Source organism: Podarcis erhardii (genome assembly GCF_964252035.2).
Source record: "Podarcis erhardii genome assembly, chromosome: 2".
NCBI classification, from domain to species: domain Eukaryota; kingdom Metazoa; phylum Chordata; class Lepidosauria; order Squamata; family Lacertidae; genus Podarcis; species Podarcis erhardii.
The window spans coordinates 109,090,626-109,112,617 of NC_138498.1; the positions used below are offsets into that span (position 1 = coordinate 109,090,626).

The 21,992-nt window shown below is 44.2% G+C and overlaps 2 protein-coding genes across 3 annotated transcripts in view; both read right to left on the minus strand.

Moving 5' to 3' along the window:
* Positions 1–21,992, minus strand: part of LOC309336893 (L-amino-acid oxidase-like) — a 268,023-nt gene that overhangs the window by 113,115 nt on the left and 132,916 nt on the right. The gene's annotated exons all lie outside the window — the stretch shown is intronic.
* Positions 1,066–20,052, minus strand: LOC309336773 (L-amino-acid oxidase-like). 2 transcript variants are annotated; one of them, XM_081853078.1, is made up of 7 exons: positions 19,846–20,052; positions 10,059–10,276; positions 8,853–8,965; positions 7,305–7,506; positions 6,499–6,567; positions 5,206–5,342; positions 1,066–2,198 (listed from the first exon to the last, which is right to left on the minus strand). In XM_081853078.1, exons 1-7 carry the CDS (start codon positions 19,994–19,996, stop codon positions 1,307–1,309), a joined length of 1,782 nt encoding a protein of 593 aa, XP_081709204.1. In that variant the 5' UTR covers positions 19,997–20,052; the 3' UTR covers positions 1,066–1,306. The 2 variants fall into 2 exon arrangements, with proteins under 2 accessions (XP_081709204.1, XP_081709205.1); XM_081853079.1 differs by lacking the exon at positions 19,846–20,052 and adding an exon at positions 13,194–13,487.

Consider the following 21,992-nt stretch of genomic DNA (forward strand, 5'->3'; position numbering starts at 1 on the left):
ATTTTGTTGCACACCACCCCAAGAACCCAGAGATGACAGGAGTTTGAGGTGCTTACCCAGGGTTTGTGTTTCCTTTTGGAATGAGGCACAGCAGAGACGGTGGTGTCTTCATAATCTATGGTTTATTTGCAGATCTATACGTACTACAGAGGGGCTCACAACATTGACACCCTAAGAGGGTCTTGTTTCTTTCATAGCCGTAGCCTTGGATTCAAACAGAAATCAAACCTTGCTTTCAAGCCTTGCTCCGACTCTCTCCGTGGGGCTACCTTTGAAGGTGACCCGGAAACTGCAATTAATCCAGAATGCGGCAGCTAGACTGGTGACTGGGAGTGGCCGCCGGGACCACATAACACCGGTTCTGAGAGATCTGCATTGGCTCCCAGTACGTTTCCGAGCACGATTCAAAGTGTTGGTGCTGACCTTTAAAGCCCTAAACGGCCTCGGTCCTGTATACCTGAAGGAGCGTCTCCACCCCCATCGTTCAGCCCGGACACTGAGATCCAGCGCCGAGGGCCTTCTGGCGGTTCCCTCATTGCGAGAAGTGAGGCTACAGGGAACCAGACAGAGGGCCTTCTCGGTAGTGGCGCCCGCCCTGTGGAACGCCCTCCCATCAGATGTCAAAGAGATAAAGAATGACCTGACGTTCAGAAGACATCTTAAGGCAGCCCTGTTCAGGGATGTTTTTAATATGTAATGCTGTATTGTTTTTAATACTGATTGGGAGCCGCCCAGAGTGGCTGGGGAAACTCAGCCAGATGGGCGGGGTATAAATAATAAATTATTATTATTATTATTATTATCTCCAGCGTACTTCTAGGTCACATTACTTGAAAAACTCTGGCTTTGGTGGTGGTTGTTGTTCTACACATTTTCTGTCTTGGTCAGAGCCTCCTTTTCCTTCGTTCTCTTAATGGCCCATTACCCCGGCATGCATATATGCATATATATATATATATATATATTCAAAATTAAAACAAAAAATATTATCCAGAAACATATCATCCTTATTCCCCCCCATTTTTCCTCCTCCCCTCCTTCCCCCCACAGAACCCACCCACCCCCATCCCTCAACTTCCCTCAGTTCCAGTCTTTGATTTTTCTAGAAATGCTGTTTTCTGCATGTTACACAGTTGTATAGATCCTCAAACTATTTAGCTGATTATTATCAATAAAGTTTGTGAATGTTTATTCAAAACCAGCCAAGGAGCCCAGTTTGCTTTCTTGTGTCTTCAAATACTTTGTAAAGGGTTCCCATTCATCTTTAAAGTCACAGTTATCCTTGTCCTGTAGCTTGTTTGTCAGATTAGTCAGTTCTGCATAATCCATCTACTTCCTGGATCCAGCGGTTAGAAGGATCTCGCATACAGCCTACTTCCTTCTCCCCAAACTCATAGCAATATTTTGACTTGTCCCGATTCAAAAAATGCTGCTTCTCAAATGCGAGGTTGATTTCTCTTGCTGCCCTCAACCCTGACATGATTGCGGAGTCCAGCCAGCCGTGGACTTGGGTAGTGTGTTCCCCAGCAAAATGGATCCTGCCTTCTGGCGCCTTGAGAGGTTCGCTGTAATCGACAAACTGGTAGGGGGTGAAGGCAGCAAAGCCAGCCATGGAATACTTATCCAAGCTCCACCTCTTTATTACGCATGACTGGCACGCAGCCTTGATGTACCCCTTGGGCAGCCGGTGGATGGCGGAAAGGTCATCCAGGATGATGCTAATGATGTCATCATGGCTGAGGGCCTGAAAGAAACTGGAGTCGTCACTGTAGACATAGCTAGCCAAGACAACCCCAACGTCGCCGGAAAAGTTTTGACTGACGTAGTAGATGAATCGGGCCGGGCGATCAGTTGTTGACTTCCCGCCGCGGATCCCATCAGCTTCCCAGAACTTCTCGGTGCAAACGAGGAAGACTTTGGTGGCGCTCCTGTAGTGGATTGACCGCAAGGCGTGGCTTTTGTTACGCGAGAGGGGCGGCTCAAAATGGATGCGCCTTGTGGCCTTGGCAGTGGAGGTGACCACGGCGTAATCGGCCGTCACGCTGAACAGTGCTTTGTTGGCGGTTTGATAAACCGCGGTGACGCTCTCGCCTGCCTGCTCCATCCTGACCACCCTAGTACCGAAATGCACCCTTTCTGAAATGTTTCTGTAAATGGCTGTTGGCAGCTGATCAAAGCCTCCTATGATTTGATCAAACCTGCAAAAAACAAAACAAAACAAAACAAAACAAAACAAAACAAAACAAAACAAAACCGAATGCAGATGAATGGATAGGACAAGCTTCCTCAAACTCGGCCCTCCAGGTGTTTTAGGCCTACAACTCCCATGATCCCTAGCTAGCAGGACCCAGTGGTCAGGGATGATGGGAATTATAGTCTCAAAACTTCTGGAGGGCCGAGTTTGAGGAAGCCTGGGATAGGAGATGGAAGAGCCCTCTTCAGCTGCACTGGGAACTGCTGTTGTGCATAGCTCAGTTGTTGCTCAGTTCAACACAAACAAAAGAAAGCATTTCTGAACACAGCACAGAGTTAATGTGGAGATGGCCACCAAGTCAGATGACTTTGAAAGAGGATTAGATAAGTTTATGGAAGGTATTCAATGGCTTTTATTAATTGTGGAAACAATGGTACCTTAGTTCTCAGACTTAATCCGTTCTGGAAGTCCGTTCCAAAACCAAAACGTTCCAAAACCAGGGCACACTTTGCCAGAGAAAGTAATGAAAAATGGATTAATCCATTCCAGACTTTTAAAAACAACCCCTAAAAGAGCAATTTGACATGAATTTTACTATCTAACGAGACCACTGATCCATAAAATGAAACAATAATCAATGTACTGCCGTTACACAATCAATTAATGAATCAGCATTGAACTGGGTTCCACACAGTCACAAAAACAAAAAAAGAACCACAAAAACGCAAAATAAATAGTAAAAACATACAGACCTCAGCATGGCACTCAAAACGGAAGCGTAACATTCAAAACGGAGCACATTTGGTTTCTGAAAAAAGTTCGCAAACAGGAACACTTACTTCCAGGTTTGCAGTGTTTCGGTTCCAAGTTGTTTGAGTACTAAGGCGTTTGAGAACCAAGGTACCACTGCATATTATCCAAGGGGATAGCTCAGCTGGTTAGTGTGTGGTGCTGATAATTCTAAGGTTGCAGGTTCAATCCCCTTAAGGGATGGCTGCACATTCCTGCATTGCAGGGGGTTGGACTAGATGATCCTCAGGGTCCCTTCCAAATTGGCAATCTATGATTCAATGCATGCTGAGTATCTCAAATGGGGAGAGTGGCTATTGAGCTTAGGTCCAGCTTGCAGGCTTCCCATAGGCCTCTGGTCTAGATTGAACTTTCGCAAGAGCCAGCTGGACTCTTACATCTTTATGTTGATTTTGTTGTAGGGAGAGGGAACATATTTTATCTATCATCTATCTATCTATCTATCTATCTATCTATCTATCTATCTATCTATCATCATCCATTTGATTTATATACCAACCATTATTCAAAGATCCCAGGGTGGTGTACAACATTAAGAACAAAATAATAAAATGCAGAGCATAATATGGGACTGCATGATAAAATAATCATAATAACAGTCTGCCCACCCCTTTAACTGTTACGAAAAAGGAGCAATGCTCCGGCGAGCTGCAGCTGGCTGGAATGTCAAACAGGATGTTGATGTTTGTGGCTGTACTGTGGGAACGAAGGGACAGCCTATTCTCTGTACTGAGCACCGGATGTTAGCTCAGTGTGTCACCTGACATGTACTGGAAGTACAGGGGTGGAGTTTACTCTCTGCTGTTGTTGTTTGAAGAGTACGGACGTGTTTCTCTGTACTGCTGCATGGACAGAAATAAAGGCATGTAAATACATTTCTGTCTGACTCTTCCCCCTCCTGGGGAAACAGGGAGGAGGGAGAGTGGCGTGTTCTTCTCACGTTTGAGGAGAATCGCCGATAGAGACCCCGCCTGTCTCCTGCCGGGAGTCGCAGACAGGGGAGGTCAACAAGTAATCTTAGCCGGGTGCCTGGAGAATGGCACATTCCTCTGACTAGGCTCGAGATTACGACATTAACAGGTCATCAATTTAATGGCTGAAGGCCTGAATAAAGAGGAATGTTTTTGCTTGGTGCCTAAAGATATGTAATAATGGCCACGGGCGTAGCCAGGAGTTTTGTTGGGGGTGGGGCAGGGCTTTGTTGGCGAGGCCTTTTGTTGGGGAGGCAGAACCTCAGCTTGCTATACATTTTTATAGATTTTTATTTATGTGGGGGTGCTGCCCCCCTTAGCTACACCCATGATAATGGCACCAGGAGAGCATTCCACAGACGGGGAGCCACCACAGAAAAGGCCTGTTCTTGTGTTGCCATCCTCCGAACCTCTTGGGGGGACGGGGGACATAGAGAAAGGTCTCGGATTACAAGCTCAGGGTCTGGGTCAGTTTGTATGGGGAGAGGCATTCCTAAGGTATTGAGGTCCCGATACGTTCCTACAGTCCTAGTTTTAGAAATGAACCAAAAGGCTACCTAGTCTGAAGAAGAGCAGATTACAGTGGTACCTCGGGTTACATACGCTTCAGGTTACAGACTCCGCTAACCCAGAAATAGTGCTTCAGGTTAAGAACTTTGCTTCAGGATGAGAACAGAAATCATGCTCCGGCGGCGCGGTGGCAGCAGGAGGCCCCATTAGCTAAAGTGGTCTTCAGGTTAAGAACAGTTTCAGGTTAGGAACAGACCTCCAGAACGAATTAAGTACTTAACCCGAGGTACCACTGTATTTACTTCAGCAAGAATAGGTAAAGGGTAAAGGGACCCCTGACCATTAGGTCCAGTCGTGACTGACTCTGGGGTTGCAGCGCTCATCTCGCTTTATTGGCTGAGGGAGCCGGCGTCCAGCTTCTGGGTCATGTGGCTAACATGACTAAGCCGCTTCTGGCGAACCAGAGCAGCGCACGGAAACACCGTTTACCTTCCCGCCAGAGTGGTACCTATTTATCTACTTGCACTGCATGCTTTTGAACTGCTAGGTTGGCAGGAGCAGGGAGCGAGCAACCGGAGCTCACCCCGTCGCGGGGATTCGAACTGCCGACCTTCTGATCGGCAAGTCCTAGGCTCTGTGGTTTAACCCACAGCACCACCCATGTCCCTTTCAGCAAGAATGAATCCTCCCTATTTCCTTGCAATGTGTATTTCCGCTTACCTCCTTCCAGAAGAGAAGATCATTTCATCTCTCATACTTTCAATGAATGACTCAAAATAGCCAGCATCTTCACTGAGCAAGTCCCCAATCATTTCGACAGCTCCATGACTCAGATTTGCTATTTCAGTTAAATATTCCTGTTATGGGAAGGGGAGGGGGGAATAACCACCTTTAAGGACGGCACTCAACAAAGACACTTAAGCAAACACACCACCAAGCCACAACTGAATTTGGAATCTAGTACACGAGACATCCTGAGGTTCTCAGGCTTTGGGATTTGACTCTTCTAGCAAGCAAGGAATTGGATCCTGCAAAAAGTAGCAGTGCAGTCCTCTATATATCTATCTCACTGAGTTCAATGAGGCTTACTTTCAGTCCCAGCTAAGTAAACATAGCCTTAGGGCAGCCATAGGCAAACTCGCCCCTCCAGATGTTTTGGGACTACAACTCACATCATCCCTAGCTAACAGGACCAGTGTTCAGGAATGATGGGAATTGTAGTCTCAAAACATCTGGAGGGGCGAGTTTGCCTATGCCTGCCATAGGGCTGATCCACCCTTCTGTTTGTCCTGAAATTCCTAGGCACAGTTCTGAGCGGTCTGCTTCTTTCCCCGGGGGAAACTTATTCTTTAGCACAGTGGTTTTCAGCCAGTGTGCCATGGGCAACACTGGCCTCCATCCAGGACAGGGATAGACTAACTTTTGCTATCTATACTCTGGTAACCTCAAGGTTAGATTCCTGCAACAAGTTGTGCATGGGGCTGCCTCTGAAGACCGTTTGGAAAATTTTGCTGGTGCAGAACTTGACAGCCAGGTTGCTCACCAGGGCGAGACAGTTTGAGCATAGTGTACTTTATCCTGGCCTGACTGCACTGGCTGCCCATTAGTTTCTGGGTCCAGTTCAAAGTGCTGGCTCTGACCTATAAAACCTTAAATGGCTCAGGACTGCAAAGGGTCAAGGGCTGCCTCTCCCCATATGAACCAACCTGGACCCTGCAATGATCACCTGAGGCCCTTCTTCATGTGCCCCCGCTCCCCAGGATATCTAGGTGGGATACCTAGGAAGCTGGGCAACTGCTATAGGCTTGTGTAATATTCTAATAATATAACAGAAGTGCGCCAATTAAGTTTTTACTGAAACTTTGCACTTCGCAAGTTTGGGGCATTGCTTTAGCTAGTTTTGTTAACTTATTGGGTTTTATTGCGCTAGCCAAAGGCCATGGTAACATCCAAAGAACGAAAAGAAAAGAAAAGGCGCACGCGGGGGGTGGGGGAAGAATCGTTCTTTTTTACCTTGGTTGAGAAGGTGTCATATTTACCCAGCACGTAGCTACAGTTTGTCCTCTTCAGCTCTTCTTCAACCTGGGATGACCATAAAGAAAAAGTCAGAATGCATTTCATAGTTTACCTACATTGGCTCCCTTTTATGAAAAAGGGAGAAAAAACCCCACCCACTTTCTGTATACCATGCATAATATTTAGCATCACATAATCTTAAATGGGACGCGGGTGGCGCTGTGGGTTAAACCACAGATCCTAGGACTTGCCGATCAGAAGGTCAGCGGTTCGAATCCCCACGACGGGGTGAGCTCCCATTGCTCGGTCCTGCTCCTGCCAACCTATCAGTTCGAAAGCACGTCCAAGTGCAAGTAGATAAATAGGAGATAAATACCTTCCAGCGAGAAGGTAAACGGCGTTTCCGTGCGCTGCTCTGGTTCGCCAGAAGCGGCTTAGTCATGCTGGCCACATGACCCGGAAGCTGTACGCCGGCTCCCTCGGCCAATAAAGCGAGATGAGCGCCGCAACCCCAGAGTCGGCCACGACTGGACCTAATGGTCAGGGGTCCCTTTACCTTTTAATCTTAAATATCCTTATGCCTCCACTTTGTAAAAATATGTATCCCCCAATATAGTAACCTTCCCTCATAGAGGAGTTGCTCCAGTCGCTTGGTTGTTTTACCTTTCCCAACTCTACAATATATTTTAAGAGGGTGTGTCGGCTAGACTGCCTTAGTGGTTCTTTCCACCTTACGGTGTTAATGTTTGGAACAGGACACAGAAGGTTTTCCCAATTAAAAGAAGCAGAAAAAGCATCCCAACCTGACGGAGGGACTCCGCATACAGCTGACCAGCGGTTTTGCCTTCTTCCGAGGGATACACAGTGTAATTCAAGAGGCTGGGGTTCCTCTTGACCTCCCCGACTCGCCTCCTGATGTTGTCAATCAAATACCAGGCATTCTCATCCTCTGGAAAGAATTCCGTCAGACTCAGGCCAAACTTTCTGACATATTCGCGGACGATCCTGGGGCATGAGAAGGGGACAGTGCATAGTCAAAAGAGTGGAATTTGCTCTTCCGAGAGGCAGTTTTGCCCACCCACTTGGATGCCTTTAAAAGAGTGTTAGATCAGCACATGGAGGACAAGGCTAGCAATTGCTACTGGCCATGATGGATATGCTGTGCTTCCACGGTCAGACGCAGATATGATTATCATGTTATCATTATTTACTAGGTTAATATACAGCCGTACCTTGGAAGTCGAACGGAATCCATTCCGGATGTCTGTTTGACTTCCAAAATGTTCGGAAACCTAAGTGCGGCTTCTGATTGGATGCAGTAAGCTCCTGCAGCCAATCGGAAGCCAAGCCAGACGTTAGGCTTCCGAAAATCGTTCGAAAACTAGAACATTCACTTCCGGGTTTCGATCGTTTGAGAGCCAAGGCGTTCGAAATCCAAGGAATGACTGTACCACTCTTCATCTCAGGGCGGTTCACAAGATAAAAGCACATATAATTAGTCAAAACAGGAGCACACAAGCACATTTCAAAGGCTGCAGAATATTAATCACCCACCCACCACCATATATATATATATATATATATATATATATATATATATATGATCACATATTAAAAAATGTTTAGGGTTACTCTCATTTTCCTACTCGTATTGAAATACTGCCTCTCAGTGAGGCCAAACTTAGATTCACAAAATGATTAGGGCTATGTGTCCCCCTGCATCCCCCCCAGAAAAAAGCACTGTATATAATGAATATATAAACAGACTGGGGGTGGGAGAGATAGCAAAAAAGGTTTTGTAAGCCATGTGCACAGCACTTCCTAAACACCTAGTTGTAGTAGTAGTAGTAGTAGTAGTAGTAGTAATTATTATTATTATTATAGTACCACACCCATCTGACTGGGTTGCCCCAGAAGCTTCCCATTGCCCAGCGCTTACAAATAGTCACTATCTCTCAACTTAATCTTCTTCACAGGTGCATCGTGGGGCAAAAGGGAGGTGAGCTATGTTTGCCACCCTGGGGAAGGGAGGAATAATGAGTGTTGCCAGAAGAGGTCCTGCCGTCTCCTCCTCCCATCAGCTCTGTCCCGTTCACAGAAAACAAACTGCCATAGGCCTCGCAGCCAAGATTTTATCCAACTAGTGGGCCACATCTAAGAAGTCATACATTGTCTTCAACTCCGCATACACTTTCTTCCTCGTGGCAACAGGCCAACAGCTCTTTTGTCTCCCACACAGCCAAGCGCACCAGGAGACATGTCCGTGGAAAGAGCCATCACGGATGAGCAAGGCGGGATTTATGCATGCTCAGCAGATGAAGTGAAAGGCATGTGGTAACCTCCCGTCTCACCTGTGTGCCTGAGGCAAACGCATGGGCCCCAGATCTGCATACCAGCCTTCTTGCTCATTTCGATACGTCTCCACTCGTCCTCCCACGCGGTCGCTGGCTTCAAGAACTGTCACCTGAAGGCAAACAGGACAGCTACTGCTGTATCAATCCAGCTACTGCTTCATGTTACAATAGCCTGCCTCAATTTCCAATTCTTGAGGGCAGTTGAGAGACTTACCCAGCATCCAGCTGATAAATCAGCATGGCCACATGGGTTTCTCCATTTCTCAGGGCTAATTTACAAGGGACTGATGTTCAATTTCAACCCTCCGGTGGTTGTGGATTCACCTTCCTTGGAGGTTTTTAAGCAGAGATTGGATGGCTCTCTGTCATGGATGTTTTGGCTGAGATTCTTGCATTGAGGGGGACTGGAATTGAAGACCCACAGGGTCCCTTCCACTCTACGATTCTATGATTCTGATTTCACCTGTTGCTCCTGTCATGGGCCAGGAGTCGGCTTCACCTGCTGAGCAGCAGCCTGAAGGAGCAGAAGGCAGAGTGACTCCACCTGCTGCTGATCAACCTTCTTGCTCCTGAGGAGAACCAGCTGGCTCCAGCTTTTTTAAGCAGATTTCCAGCCTCAGTCAGTTGCTGGAAACAACATTTGTCCTTCCTGGCCGGACCTTGCTGCTTCTCGTGACCTTGGACCTTTTCCTTTCTTGACCCCTGGATCATTTGACTACGTGAACCGAGATACTCCTGACTGGCCTGAACCTTGCATACAGCCTCTGCCTCCAGGCAAGTACCCCCCTGAGACTCGACTGGTTGGCTGGCTTCTCCTTCTACTGAGCTCTGCTGTGGTTGGCAGCACACAACTACAACAGCTCCTTACGCCTCCCCACCTAGTTTCCCCAACTACCAGATGAGGTCTGCGCCATGCTAAATGGCTGCCCTTGTGAGATCTGCTGCGGCCAAAATAACAAACGTTAACCCCCACCTCCCCGATTGGACTCTTTGTGAGAAGAAAAGGGGAATGCTGTGTGAAGTGTGGAATAACACTTCCTTTGATGCAACACCTAACTTCCCTGCAAAGTAAAAAATGAATACTCAGCAAAGAGCCACAGTGGTTTAACCTTTGCACAGAATTTGTGCAAACAAATCAATACACAGCTGCCTAGGGGGCAACCTCGGAAGCAGAGAACCAGTGAGGATTAAAGGACCCCTTACCTGGTGTCCAGCTTCTGTGAGAACGTAGGCTGCGCTGAGGCCTGCCATGCCTGCTCCCACGATCAGCACATGTCTTGGGTGCAATGCTTTGCCCAGCCCGTTCTTGGCTATGTCTAGATAATTCTCATACTCGGCATCCTGGAAGCACCTTTTCAGCAAACTAGAACCATCTGTGTAGCAGCTTTGCAGGGCGGAAAAGAATAGCAATGCCGAAAGAACTGGAATGCAAAATACACAAATGGATAGAATAAATATATTTGTCTGCATGTTCCTGTTTGTCCACATTCTGCCACCCCTGCTCAATCCATGTCCCTTTGGTTAGAGGCACAAGTGGTCTTGGAAAGCAGTTTGTAGAAATGGCAGGAGGGAAGAGTGCTCTGATGCTTGCACCTGGGTGGTTGCTGGGGGGGAAGAAGAGTTTGGATTTGATATCCCGCTTTGTCACTACCCGAAGGAGTCTCCAAGCGGCTAACAATCTCCTTTCCCTTCCTCCCCCACAACAAACACTCTGTGAGGTGAGTGAGGCTGAGAGACTTCAGAGAAGTGTGGCTGGCCCAAGGTCACCCAGCAGCTGCATGTGGAGGAGCGGAGACACCACACTGGCTGGGCTAGATGGGGCATTGGCCTGATCCAGCAAGCTCTTCTGATGTTCTTAGCTGTTTACAAGCCTCTCCCAAGAATGGCCAAGTGTGAAGTGTACATAGCAGAAAAAACACATTCAACGGTCAAGTGGTTGAACCTTGGGTGCGTTAGCTGCAAACTGCCTACCAGTTATATATTACAGCAGGAAAAATGAATTGGTGCTGTCAGCTAAGATTTAGCAATGGCATGGGAGGAGGTTTCAAAACAAAATTGGAGTGGCCTCAAAATTCTGACAGGGGCAATGCTTGAATCCTGATTGCTTTTCCCCAACTAGTTGTTTCTCCCCAGTTAAGATTCTGCTTTAAATGACATGCCATATTTAGCACTACCTATTTACTCACACCTGATGTTTGTTAAAACAAAAGCCAATCTCTGGTGGTGGTGGTTGTGGTGATGATGATGATGATAATAATAATAATAATAATAATAATAATAATAATAATAATAAATATTTGGGTGGCTTCCACGAGATATAACAACTTAACAAACACAAATGTTAAAAAATTCTCCATACAGGGCTGTCTTCAGATGTCTTCTCAAAGTTGTTTAGTCCTTCATCACCTTGACATCTGATGGGGGAGTGTTCCACAAGGCAGGCGCCACTACCAGGAAGGCCCTCTGACTGGTTCCCTGTAACCTCACTTCTCGCAGCGAGGGAACCACCAGAAGGCCCTCGGAGCTGGACCTCAGTGTCTGGGCTGAGTGATGCGGGTGGAGACATTCCCTCAGGTATACTGGGTCGAGGCCATTTAGGGCTTTAAAGGTCAGCACAGAATTGTGCTTGGACAACACTGGGAGCCAATGTAGATCCTTTAGGACCAGTGTTATATGGTCCAGGTGGCTGCTCCCAGTCACCTGTGTAGCTGCTACATTTGGGATTAGTTGTAGTTTCTGAGTTGCCTTCAAACGTAGCCCCATGCAGTAGTCCACGTGGAAGATAACCAGGGCATGTACCATTCTGGTGAGACAGTACACAGGCAGGTAGGGTCTCAGCTGGCATACCAGAGGGAGCTGGTAGACAACTGCCCTGGACACAGAATTGACCTGTGCCTCCATGGACAGCTGTGAGTCCAAAATGACTCCCAGGCTGTGCACCTGGTGCTTCAGGGGCACAGTTACCCCATTCAGGACCAGGGAGTCCTCCACACTGTCGCCCCTGCCATCCAGAAACAGTACTTCTGTTTTGTCGGGATTCAACCTCAATCCATTAACAACCATCCATCCTCCAAGTGTCCCCTTTCAACAGACTTTGTGGTTGGGAGATTGCTGTCATTGTCTAAAGACGTTGTTCTGGAGGGAGGGGGTCAGAAGCCGAGTTTGACCACAAACCCTGTTAGAACCTGCTTTTTAAGGAACTAAAGTTCTAACTGAAGAGTGATTACAAAACTTTCCCCTTTGCTACCCATGACTGAGCTTGATGCTATTAAGCAATAAGGTGTTGCACAGTGGAAGCACCAGAATGGTTCTGTTAGTGGTTCTGCAACATTGCGTCCTCACTGCCATCCTCACCCCCCATCTCATGCCACACCTGTCAGGGTGTTTATATGTGTTAGAAGCTGTTCAGAGTGGCTGGGGCAACCCAGCCAGATGAGTGGGGTGGTATTATTATTAATTAATACTACATGCAAATCAGCCAATCATTTCAGTATTTCTATGATCATGTGTGTATGTAGCCAACAGTTAATGTGATCACGCGTTTGTCACATGTAATGATGTTTTGGGGCCTTATAAGTATTGACCCCATCCAAGGAGTTGCACAAATGTTTTGGGTGTTATCCTATTCTGTGCCTCCTGCTACAGCTGAATAAACTGTCTGGACTTTCCACCCTGGTGTAAAACTCATTAGCTACCTTTACCCCAGCCTAGCTGCTGAATCAGGTTCTATGCAAAGAAGTGTTTTTATTTCTCTTTCCTGAAACTTCCAATGTTCCACTTCATTGAATTGTCCCAAGATCTGCTATTATGAGAGAGGGAATAATAATAATAATAAATAATAATAATAATTTTTATTTATATCCCGCCCTCCCCAGCCAAAGCCGGGCTCAGAGCGGCTAACAACAGTAAAATAATACAGTATTCTAAAATCAATTCATTATAAATCAGTTCAAATCAAATTTATGCAGCCATTGGGCTAGAGTTCTGTGAGGGTTACCAAAGGAGGGGGTCAGGCTGTGCCCTGGCCAAAGGCCTGGTGGAACAGCTCTGTCTTGCAGGCCCTGCGGAAAGATGTCAAAACTTCCTTGAGCTCTTTTAACTCTAAGCATATACAAACAGGGTGCAGGTGGCAAAAGAAATGCCTTGAGGGATTTCAGAGTGTCACTTCGTCGTGGGCAAAATCTGGAGGAAGTAGCAGTGGTGTACTGTGGGTTGCCAGAGCCCAGAGCTGCGTGGAGGGGTGGGCAGTGTCATGTATTCAGTGGTCTGTGTTTGTCTGAGCAAACTGGATTAAGGTCTGGACTAAGGATTCTGAGCTCCTGTGTTCTGATTTGATACCTGATATCCAATCACATAGCATTATCAGATTTTGGGCTACTGGCATTGGCTCTTAAGCTCCGAGTTACGATTCACAGCTTGGGGGTTTAGACAGCTGATCATGTTGAGGGTGGCCCAGGCCTTCAGAAATGCGCATATGCAGTTGTTTTGCCCCTGTCTGTTGGTCTTGCTTGAACCTACATATACTTCAGGTGGGAGGTAAACAGACGGAGTATGCATGCACATTCAATTGCCTAACGGCGTCCATGTTACCCAAGAGATTGCAGCTGCAGAGATAAGAGTTGTTCTGTTGTCTGGTGGTGAGGTCACTTCCTGGTTTGCAGGCAGAAGCCATTTTCTTTTCTTTTTTTTAAATAATATTTATTAAAGATTTTCAAATATAACAGAAAAGAAAAACATCCAAATTTAAGGCCTTATTTTCAATGTCATCTTTCCAGGACTTCCCCTCCCCTCCCCCTCTTGTATTCCAGTTCTTTCAAATAGATTCAGCAAATTCTTACCCCAAGTTTTAAAGTTATTATCATTAACCCAATTAAAAAAAATATTTTCCCATCCCCTAAAATCGACCTGTTCCCTTCCACGAGTTCCCCTCTTTAGTATACAATACAGATTAACATAAAAAAAATAGAAAAAAGAATAAAATGTAATTTAACACCCTTTGGATTCCAAATTTCCCTCCCCCCTTTCCCGGTTGCGTTCCCAATGTCCGTCAATGTCTACTGTCGTCCTGGAGCTCCCACATCTAAGCCATAGTCCTTCACCAGTCCGCTTTGCCGTCTTTTTAATAGTCTTTGCCGTCTTTTGGTCATCTTTGATTTCGAATGTCCAATCTTGGAAGGGGTCTATCTTCCAACTTTGTCCAGTTCTTGTTATTCTTGTTGTTCTTGTTGTTCTCTCTTCTCCTCTTTTTTTTTTTCCTGCTCTCCTGCACAAATGTTCTAATTCCAAAAAGCTTGCAATTCCTCTACAGAGGCTTTGTTATTCAGGAACAAAACATTACGTCAAGTCCCTTCCATTCTTCAATAGATAAATCTATTGTCTCCTTTAGTGTGTAGACCTCTGTAGACAAAATAGTGTTCCATTTCTGCAGTTTCCCAGGAGATAAAAAGTCCGATTCAAATTCCATGCCAGCAATACTTGTAATGACCCACAGCTCCTCTAGAGGGATTATAATAACTCAGTTTCCTTCCCGATCACACCCACCAGTCAAAGTAACTTATTATTCCTTGTTTTAAACAGTTTATATCCATTTTATAACAAATGTAACCAGCAAAGTCCTCGTAACAAAGTTCTCTTTTTGTTCTTCAATTTTGGCAGCTCCTTTGACAGCTGTCAAAACCTCTATTTCTCCTCTCCCGGCGCTCTCACGGATCGCTCTCGGGGTTTTTCGGGGGGGGGGGGTTGTATTTTAATTCACATTCCACTTTTCTCCTCCAGCCCAGCTTATAATTTTCCATCGCGAAATTAATAACTTTATATATATAAAAAAGGTTGCACTCGATCTTAGTTGTCAGGTCCTTTGCTTTAGCTCCTCTACAACAGGGGGAGGCTGACTTCCTTTTTGCACCTCCCCCGCTCGCTCCGAATTTAAGAAAAAATTTGTTCCCCTTTTTAATCCAAGTTCCAATTACTCACGGGTTATTCTTTTGAGTCCAGATTTTCAATGGAAGAAGTCAGCGCTCTCCGCCAAATGGCATGCGGCTTCACTCGGCAGGGGAAGCGGAGGACTCACAGCACCCCCCCCTGTCACCCGCTCCGTAGCCTTTAAAAAGGCTCCTTCGCGTGGTCGGGGGGGGGCGCAAACGGTGCCCGCCGAGTCACCATGCCCATGGGTTTCAGCGCCCATGGTTTTTGAGGGTCCCCGTGTCGCCGGCGTGGTAGAACCCAGCCCCTGCCGGGCAGGCTCCCTCCGGAGCTCGGAGGGAGTCCGCCATTCGGCGATGGCGCCAACCCGGAAGTCCCCCAGAAGCCATTTTCAATGGAGCCCAGCAATGGAAGTATGCAGCCGTATGGAGGCAGCACCGGGTGTTGGAATTTTGCGCCCCTAACAATTTTGCACCCAGGGCTACTGCCCACACTACACCACTGGGAAGTAGTGCCAAGTGGGCAAGGTCTGGTAGGGCAAAATCCCACAGGTAACACTTAAGAGTCAAAATAGAGCTTTCCACAACAAGTTCAAGCTCCCCCTCCCTGTCCTACCACACCTTTTGCTTTCTGAAATTCAACTTGGCAGAATATTATTTTAAAATCTTGCACTGGAAATACTTTTGAGGTTTTGTTTTAAAAGAGATACCACAATTTTTTAAGATCAATGATACAGGATTATATAACCCAGCTTTAATTTGAGATACCTTCAAAGCAATAATTAGAGGAACACTAATCAGTGAGAAGAGTAGAATCAAAAAAAGGAAATAAAATATTCATCTCCAATTAGAAAAAGAAATAAAAGAATTAGAATAAAAACATAACATGTAGTAACAGAGTGTATCGCAAATTAATTTGAAAAAGGAAAGAAATAGACATGTTAGAAATACCAAAAATAATAACATCCCTTCAATATTTAAATCAACAATAATATGAATTTAATAATAAAAACTCAACAATCTTGGCAAAACAACTAAAGAAACGTAAATTAAACAGAACAACCCACTCAATAAAAATAGGCAAAGGCGAAATAACACATGATAAACTTAAAATTAACCAAGCCTTTCATGCATTCTATAAGACCTTATACCATCGCTAAATGCCATTCAGGAATTTCTGGCCACCGTTAACATTCCAAAATTAACAGAAGAGCATGCAGCTTACTTAAATCCCTTCTCACTTGAGGAAATATTAGCTAGTATAAAAAAGACAAAACCATTTAAGGCACCTGGACCAGATGGGTTTACTGGCTATTTTTATAAAACCTTTTCTGAACTTGTGGCCGCATTCTTGCTGAAATTATTTACAGATATAAAGGATACCTGGTACCTGGAACTTGGAAAAAAGCACACATCGTAGTGCTACCAAAACCAAATAAAGACTTGGAGTCGGTTGAGTCCTATCGGCCTATTTCATTAATAAATGTTGATTTAAAATTACTTACAAACATTATTACACACAGGTTAGCGACGATTCCACCGAATTATATACATTCGGATCAGACAGGTTTTATTAGGCAAAGGTCAATAACTACCCCATTTAGGAGGATCCTCAATGCACTGGGGATCAAACCAACCAACACCAACAGCCATCCTTACATTGGATGCAATGAAGGCATTTGACTGTCTTGAATGGAATTTTCTTTTTGAAACCTTGTGAGGTTTTGGCATGGGAACCCCATTCACTGCACTACTGACTACCTTATTATCAGGATTGCACCACAAATAATTTGATAAATGGTATACACTCAGAGCCTATATCAATGGGCCGTGGCGTGAAGCAGGGCTGCCCTTTGTCGCCCCTGCTTTTTGCCCTGGCCATGGAACCCTTGGCTCTAGCACTTAGGGGAGACCCTGAGGTGTCTGGAATACAAATTAATAGGCAGAGTCATATGGTGAACATGTTCGCAGATGATGTAGCCTTGATGCTGTCTCGCGCTGAAACAAGTTTCCCCGCAGTAATGAAAATTCTTGATGCTTACAGAAAGGTCTCTCGTTTTTGTGTTAACTATAGCAAATCAGACCTGCTATACATTCATATGCCACCTGAAGTAGAACTACAACTTCAGCGCTCCACTGGAATAAAACTTTGTCAGAAATATTTTAAATATTTAGGAGGAACCTCCAAACTTTAGAGAAGCTTAATTTTGGTCCAGTCATCCCAGAGATTAGACAAAAATTGAAAACTTGGAGCAAGGGTTCGCTGTCATGGTTGGGCCGGTTTGCCACTGTAAAAATGATGGTGCTGCCGTGCCTCCTCTATCTCTTTAGAGTCTTACCAATTGCCATAGAAGACGCACACACACACACAAAAAATCACAAAATTGGCAAAACATGTTTCTAAAATTTATACACCAGAATAAAAGGCCAAGGTTACCATATAAAGCAATATATCAACCAGCCAAAGGAGGTGGCTTGGCAGTACCTAATATCATGTGGTACTATGCAGCAGCCCATCTATATAGCATTTTTCTGGTAATTCAAGGATCTCAAGAAATAGCTTGGCTAAATATGGAAAACCCAAATGAACAGAATTCAATAAGAGGGGAAGAGGGGTCCCATTTGGGGTCCCAAATTAATAAAAAAACATTTATTGAGATAGAAAACCCCTTTTTATTATCTACTGTATTTTTCGCTCTATAGGACGCACCGGACGATAAGACGCACCTAGTTTGAGGGGGAGGAAACAAGAAGAAAAAAATTCTGAACCCCAGAAGCCAGAACAGCAAGAGGGATCTGGCTTCTGGGATAGCCTCTTGCTGTTCTGGCTTCGGGGACAGCCTCTGAAGCCTCCGCAGGGCAGCGGGGTGAAGGCACCCCGCTGCCCTGCGGAGGCTTTGCGCAGCCATCCCCAAGCTATAACAGCGAGATGGAGCACTGCGCAGTGCTCTGTCTCCCTGTTCTGCTTTGGGCTTAGCCGCGCAGCCTGCATTTGCTCCATAAGACGCACACACAGTTTCCCTTACTTTATAGAAGGGGGAAAGTGGGTCTTATAGAGGAAGAAATGGTTCCCACAGATGGTCTCTCAGCCTTTTCCTGTAATACCATTGGCATTTCACCCTACTTTCTATAATAGAGACAGAACATTCCCCTTTGAAAAATGGGAATATGTGGGCCTGTTTTGGCTTAAAGACTTTTATAAAGAAAACACCCCTTTGTCTGGATTAATACTACAAGAAATGGTTCATAACTTTTCCCACAATTGGATGGTAATCCATCAAGTCATCCATTTTATAAGTAGCACAGAAATCTGCAAACAAGGGACGAAGTCACTAACTGCATTTGAAAATATTTTATACACCACAGACCCTAGAGTTAAAGGTCTAATTGCTTTAATTTATAAAGCGATTGTAAATTTCTCAACCTCAAAGCCCTGTATGTTGAAGACTAGACGGGAAAGAGACTTGGGAGAAGGGATTGATGATGGTTTGTGGGAAGGAATGTGGCAAAAAGCCCCCTTTCGAGCTATTTCTGCCCAAATAAGAAAAAACACCTTAAAGCTAACCCACAGAAGGTGCTTGCATCCCACATTGCTAAGCAAAATAGACAAAAATATTTCTCCACAATGTTGGAGAAATTGTGGGAATAAAGGAACATTTATACACATGTGGTGGAAATGCCCATTGATGAAAAACTTCTGGTTAAAAATATTTCAGGAAATGGAACAAATTACATCTCAATCAATTTAGATCCCAAAATAGCATTGCTTTCTATATTTGCAGATGAAGCACAAAATCTTAGAGACAAAGACTTAATTGTGCATCTTATAACTGCAGCACGTCTTGCTATTGTTAGACACTGGAGGACATTAAATGTGAACCTATATGAAGTTTGGTATGCTTATGTCTGGGAATTAATTTTGATGGAAAAGTTAACAGAAAGGGTATGTGAAAGAAAACGACATGAGAAACTACATAACTTTTACATAATGTGGTCCTCCTTTATTGCATATGCATCAAAGAAAGAACATGCATTTAAACCACCTAAGACACATGGGAGCATGTGGAATGATATTTTTTAAACAGCAACTGTAGAAATAATTTTTTATTTGATTATATTACTAATGTAATTGCCTGGACGTAGTTGGGGCTGGTTTTTTTTGGGGGGGGGTAGGGGAAAACTGTATTTGATTGCTTGTATTTGATTATATGTTGTTTTTATATTCAACTAATAAAATATTTTTTAAAAAAAATATGCAGAGAGGTTTTGTTTTTTTAGACTGTTTGTTTATGGGCTGGGCTTTTGTACAGTACCCAGTCTACTTTATGTACTTTTACAAATTAGAACAATAATAATAAATTTAAAGCATTTTTGTTTAATAGCAACTTGCAGAAGATTTTTACATCTCCCCTTCTCTAAATCCAGTAACACCAACAACTAGATATGCTGGTGAACAAATACTGAATTAGTCAAATCCACCAAATAGTTGATCAGTCATCTGTTAGATAAAAAGACATTTTTATCTAACATATGTTTCTCTCGTTGGAAATGTATAATATCAAACAGTATTTTCTCTGTTGCTTGTTAGTCTATGCTCCCTGCTCCTCTAATAATAATAATAATAAAACCTCCCATGTATTTTCTAAATAGCATCAAATTCTGAAAGTTGAGTATAGTGAAATTGACATCAGAAATGTCATTAATAAGGAAGTCAGATTTTTAATGTATTAGTCTCTCTTTTTTCTTTTTTTCTTTTTTCGTTTGCCTTCTTCTTCTTTGGATGTGTTTTTTTTTGTTTTTTTGTTTTTTTGTTTTTTTGTTTTTTTGTTTTTTTTCTTTCTCTTCACTTTTAAGTGCCTTTTTTCTTTTTGAAGTTTTTTGTTAAGATACTTAGTGAGTAGTTGCATTTGTGTTTTTCTTCTCAAATGCATTTGCTTCGCTTTTTCTTGTATTTTGTGTTTAAATGAAACTCAATAAAAATAAATATTAAAAAAAAAAAAAATGTCATTAATAAGATTAAAATCAGACATTTACCTCAGCGATGTGATCTTACCCAGGATTATACTTACAGAAGATGCTCATACCTTTTGCCTTGGGAACCTGAATGGCAAAACTTGTTGGGGCCATTTCTTTTGCTAAGTGAGGCGCTCCAAATAATTTTTCAAATAAACACTCATACACAAACAGAACAGGAAAGTGAGTGAAGAATGATTTAAGCATTTGGCAGGCTCCTCCCCTACTTTCTCTTTCTCCTCCCACTCTAATTATGCATCAAGCCATTATCAAAGAACTGGAATTCTCTCAATATCTGGTTCTGTGGTTTGCATTTATGTCTCTAGGAAGCCCCACAAGCAAAGCATGAAGGTAACAGCCCCTGTCTCCCCAGTGATGACTGATGCCATAGGCGTTGGTAGGGAGAAAACTGGGGGGCCAACAGTAGGGGGAGCCAGAGGCAATGGCACACAAAATCAACTCGTTCTCCTTTTGTCCTCCTCCTCTGCCCTGGTGGGTCCAACATGGGCAACATGGAGACTAAGGGCTTATCCATACCTACCTTTCAGATTAAATGGGTTTTCTGCAGATTGCCATTTGCTCCAACTGAGCTTTAAAGAGTAAGTTTTCATGGAGAAAGCTCCGGAGCAAGACAAAGAACACTTGGACAGGGAGCTTTGAAACGCGAACCAAATACAACCACAAAACCTAACAATCTTCGTCTTCAGTGATCACTCGTAGCTGAATAAGATTGTCTTCCATGAACACGGTCTTAACAGTGGGTGACTGTGGAGGCCAATTCTGGATCCACATGTCCTTTCACAGTGGTGACATAGGTTTCCAGGCGGGAGTTGATCACAGTGAGGGTTTGCCAAGCGTGCCTTCCTTATAGCACATTTCTCCCTTTTGTCCTGAGATTGAGCATCTTCAAAGTCCATTTACAGATAGGTAGCCGTGTTGGTCTGCCATAGTCAAAACAAAACAAATTCCTTCCAGTAGCACCTTAAAGACCAACTAAGTCAGTTCTTGGTATGAGCTTTCGTGTGCATGCACACTGAAGAAGTATCTGAAGAAGTGTGCATGCACACGAAAGCTCATACCAAGAACTGACTTAGTTGGTCTTTAAGGTGCTACTGGAAGGAATTTGTTTTGTTTTGACTATGGCAGACCAACACGGCTACCTATCTGTAACTGGAACTATGGAAGGCACCACATTGAGCCGCATGAAATGGAAGTCCATCAACCTCACCAAGAAACTTGCACAGGTATCTGAAGAAGTGTGCATGCACACGAAAGCTCATACCAAGAACTGACTTAGTTGGTCTTTAAGGTGCTACTGGAAGGAATTTGTTTTGTTTTGACTATGGCAGACCAACACGGCTACCTATCTGTAACTGGAACTATGGAAGGCACCACATTGAGCCGCATGAAATGGAAGTCCATCAACCTCACCAAGAAACTTGCACAGGTATCTGAAGAAGTGTGCATGCACACGAAAGCTCATACCAAGAACTGACTTAGTTGGTCTTTAAGGTGCTACTGGAAGGAATTTGTTTCGTTTTTTCAAAGTCCATGACATCTTTGGTAAAGGCTGTCCTCCAACTGGAGCTCTCAAAAGCCAGTGTTTCCCAGTTGTCAGTGTTTATACTACATTTTTTTTTAGATTTCCCTTGAGAAAGTCTTTAAATCTCTTTTGTTGACTACCAGCATTATGCCTTCCGATTTTAAGTTTGGAATAGAGCAGTTGCTTTGGAAGATGATAATCAGGCATCTGCACAACATGACCAGTCCAGTGAAGTTAATGTTGAAGAATCATTGCTTTGACACTGGTGATCTTTGCTTCTTCCAGTACACTGCCATTAGTTCCCGTCTTCCCAAGTGATGTGTAAAAATTTTGGGAGACACCACTGATGGAATATTTTGAGGAGTTGGAGATGGCATTTATAAGTGGTCTGTGTTTCACAAGTATACAGTAAAGTTGGTAGTACAATAGCTTTGTTAACGCATTTTGGTTTCCCTGCAAATGTCCCAGTCCTCAAACACTCTGCACTTCAATTGGGAGAAAGCTGCACTCATAGCGCTCAGGCGATGCGGGGTTTTGGCATCAAATGTTGGCCCTTGTGGAAAGATAATTGCCCAAGTAGGAGATGTGATTGACACTTTAACCCATTTTAAGCACATAAGGCCAAAATTATTCTGTTTTTACTTGAATCCCTCTCATAAA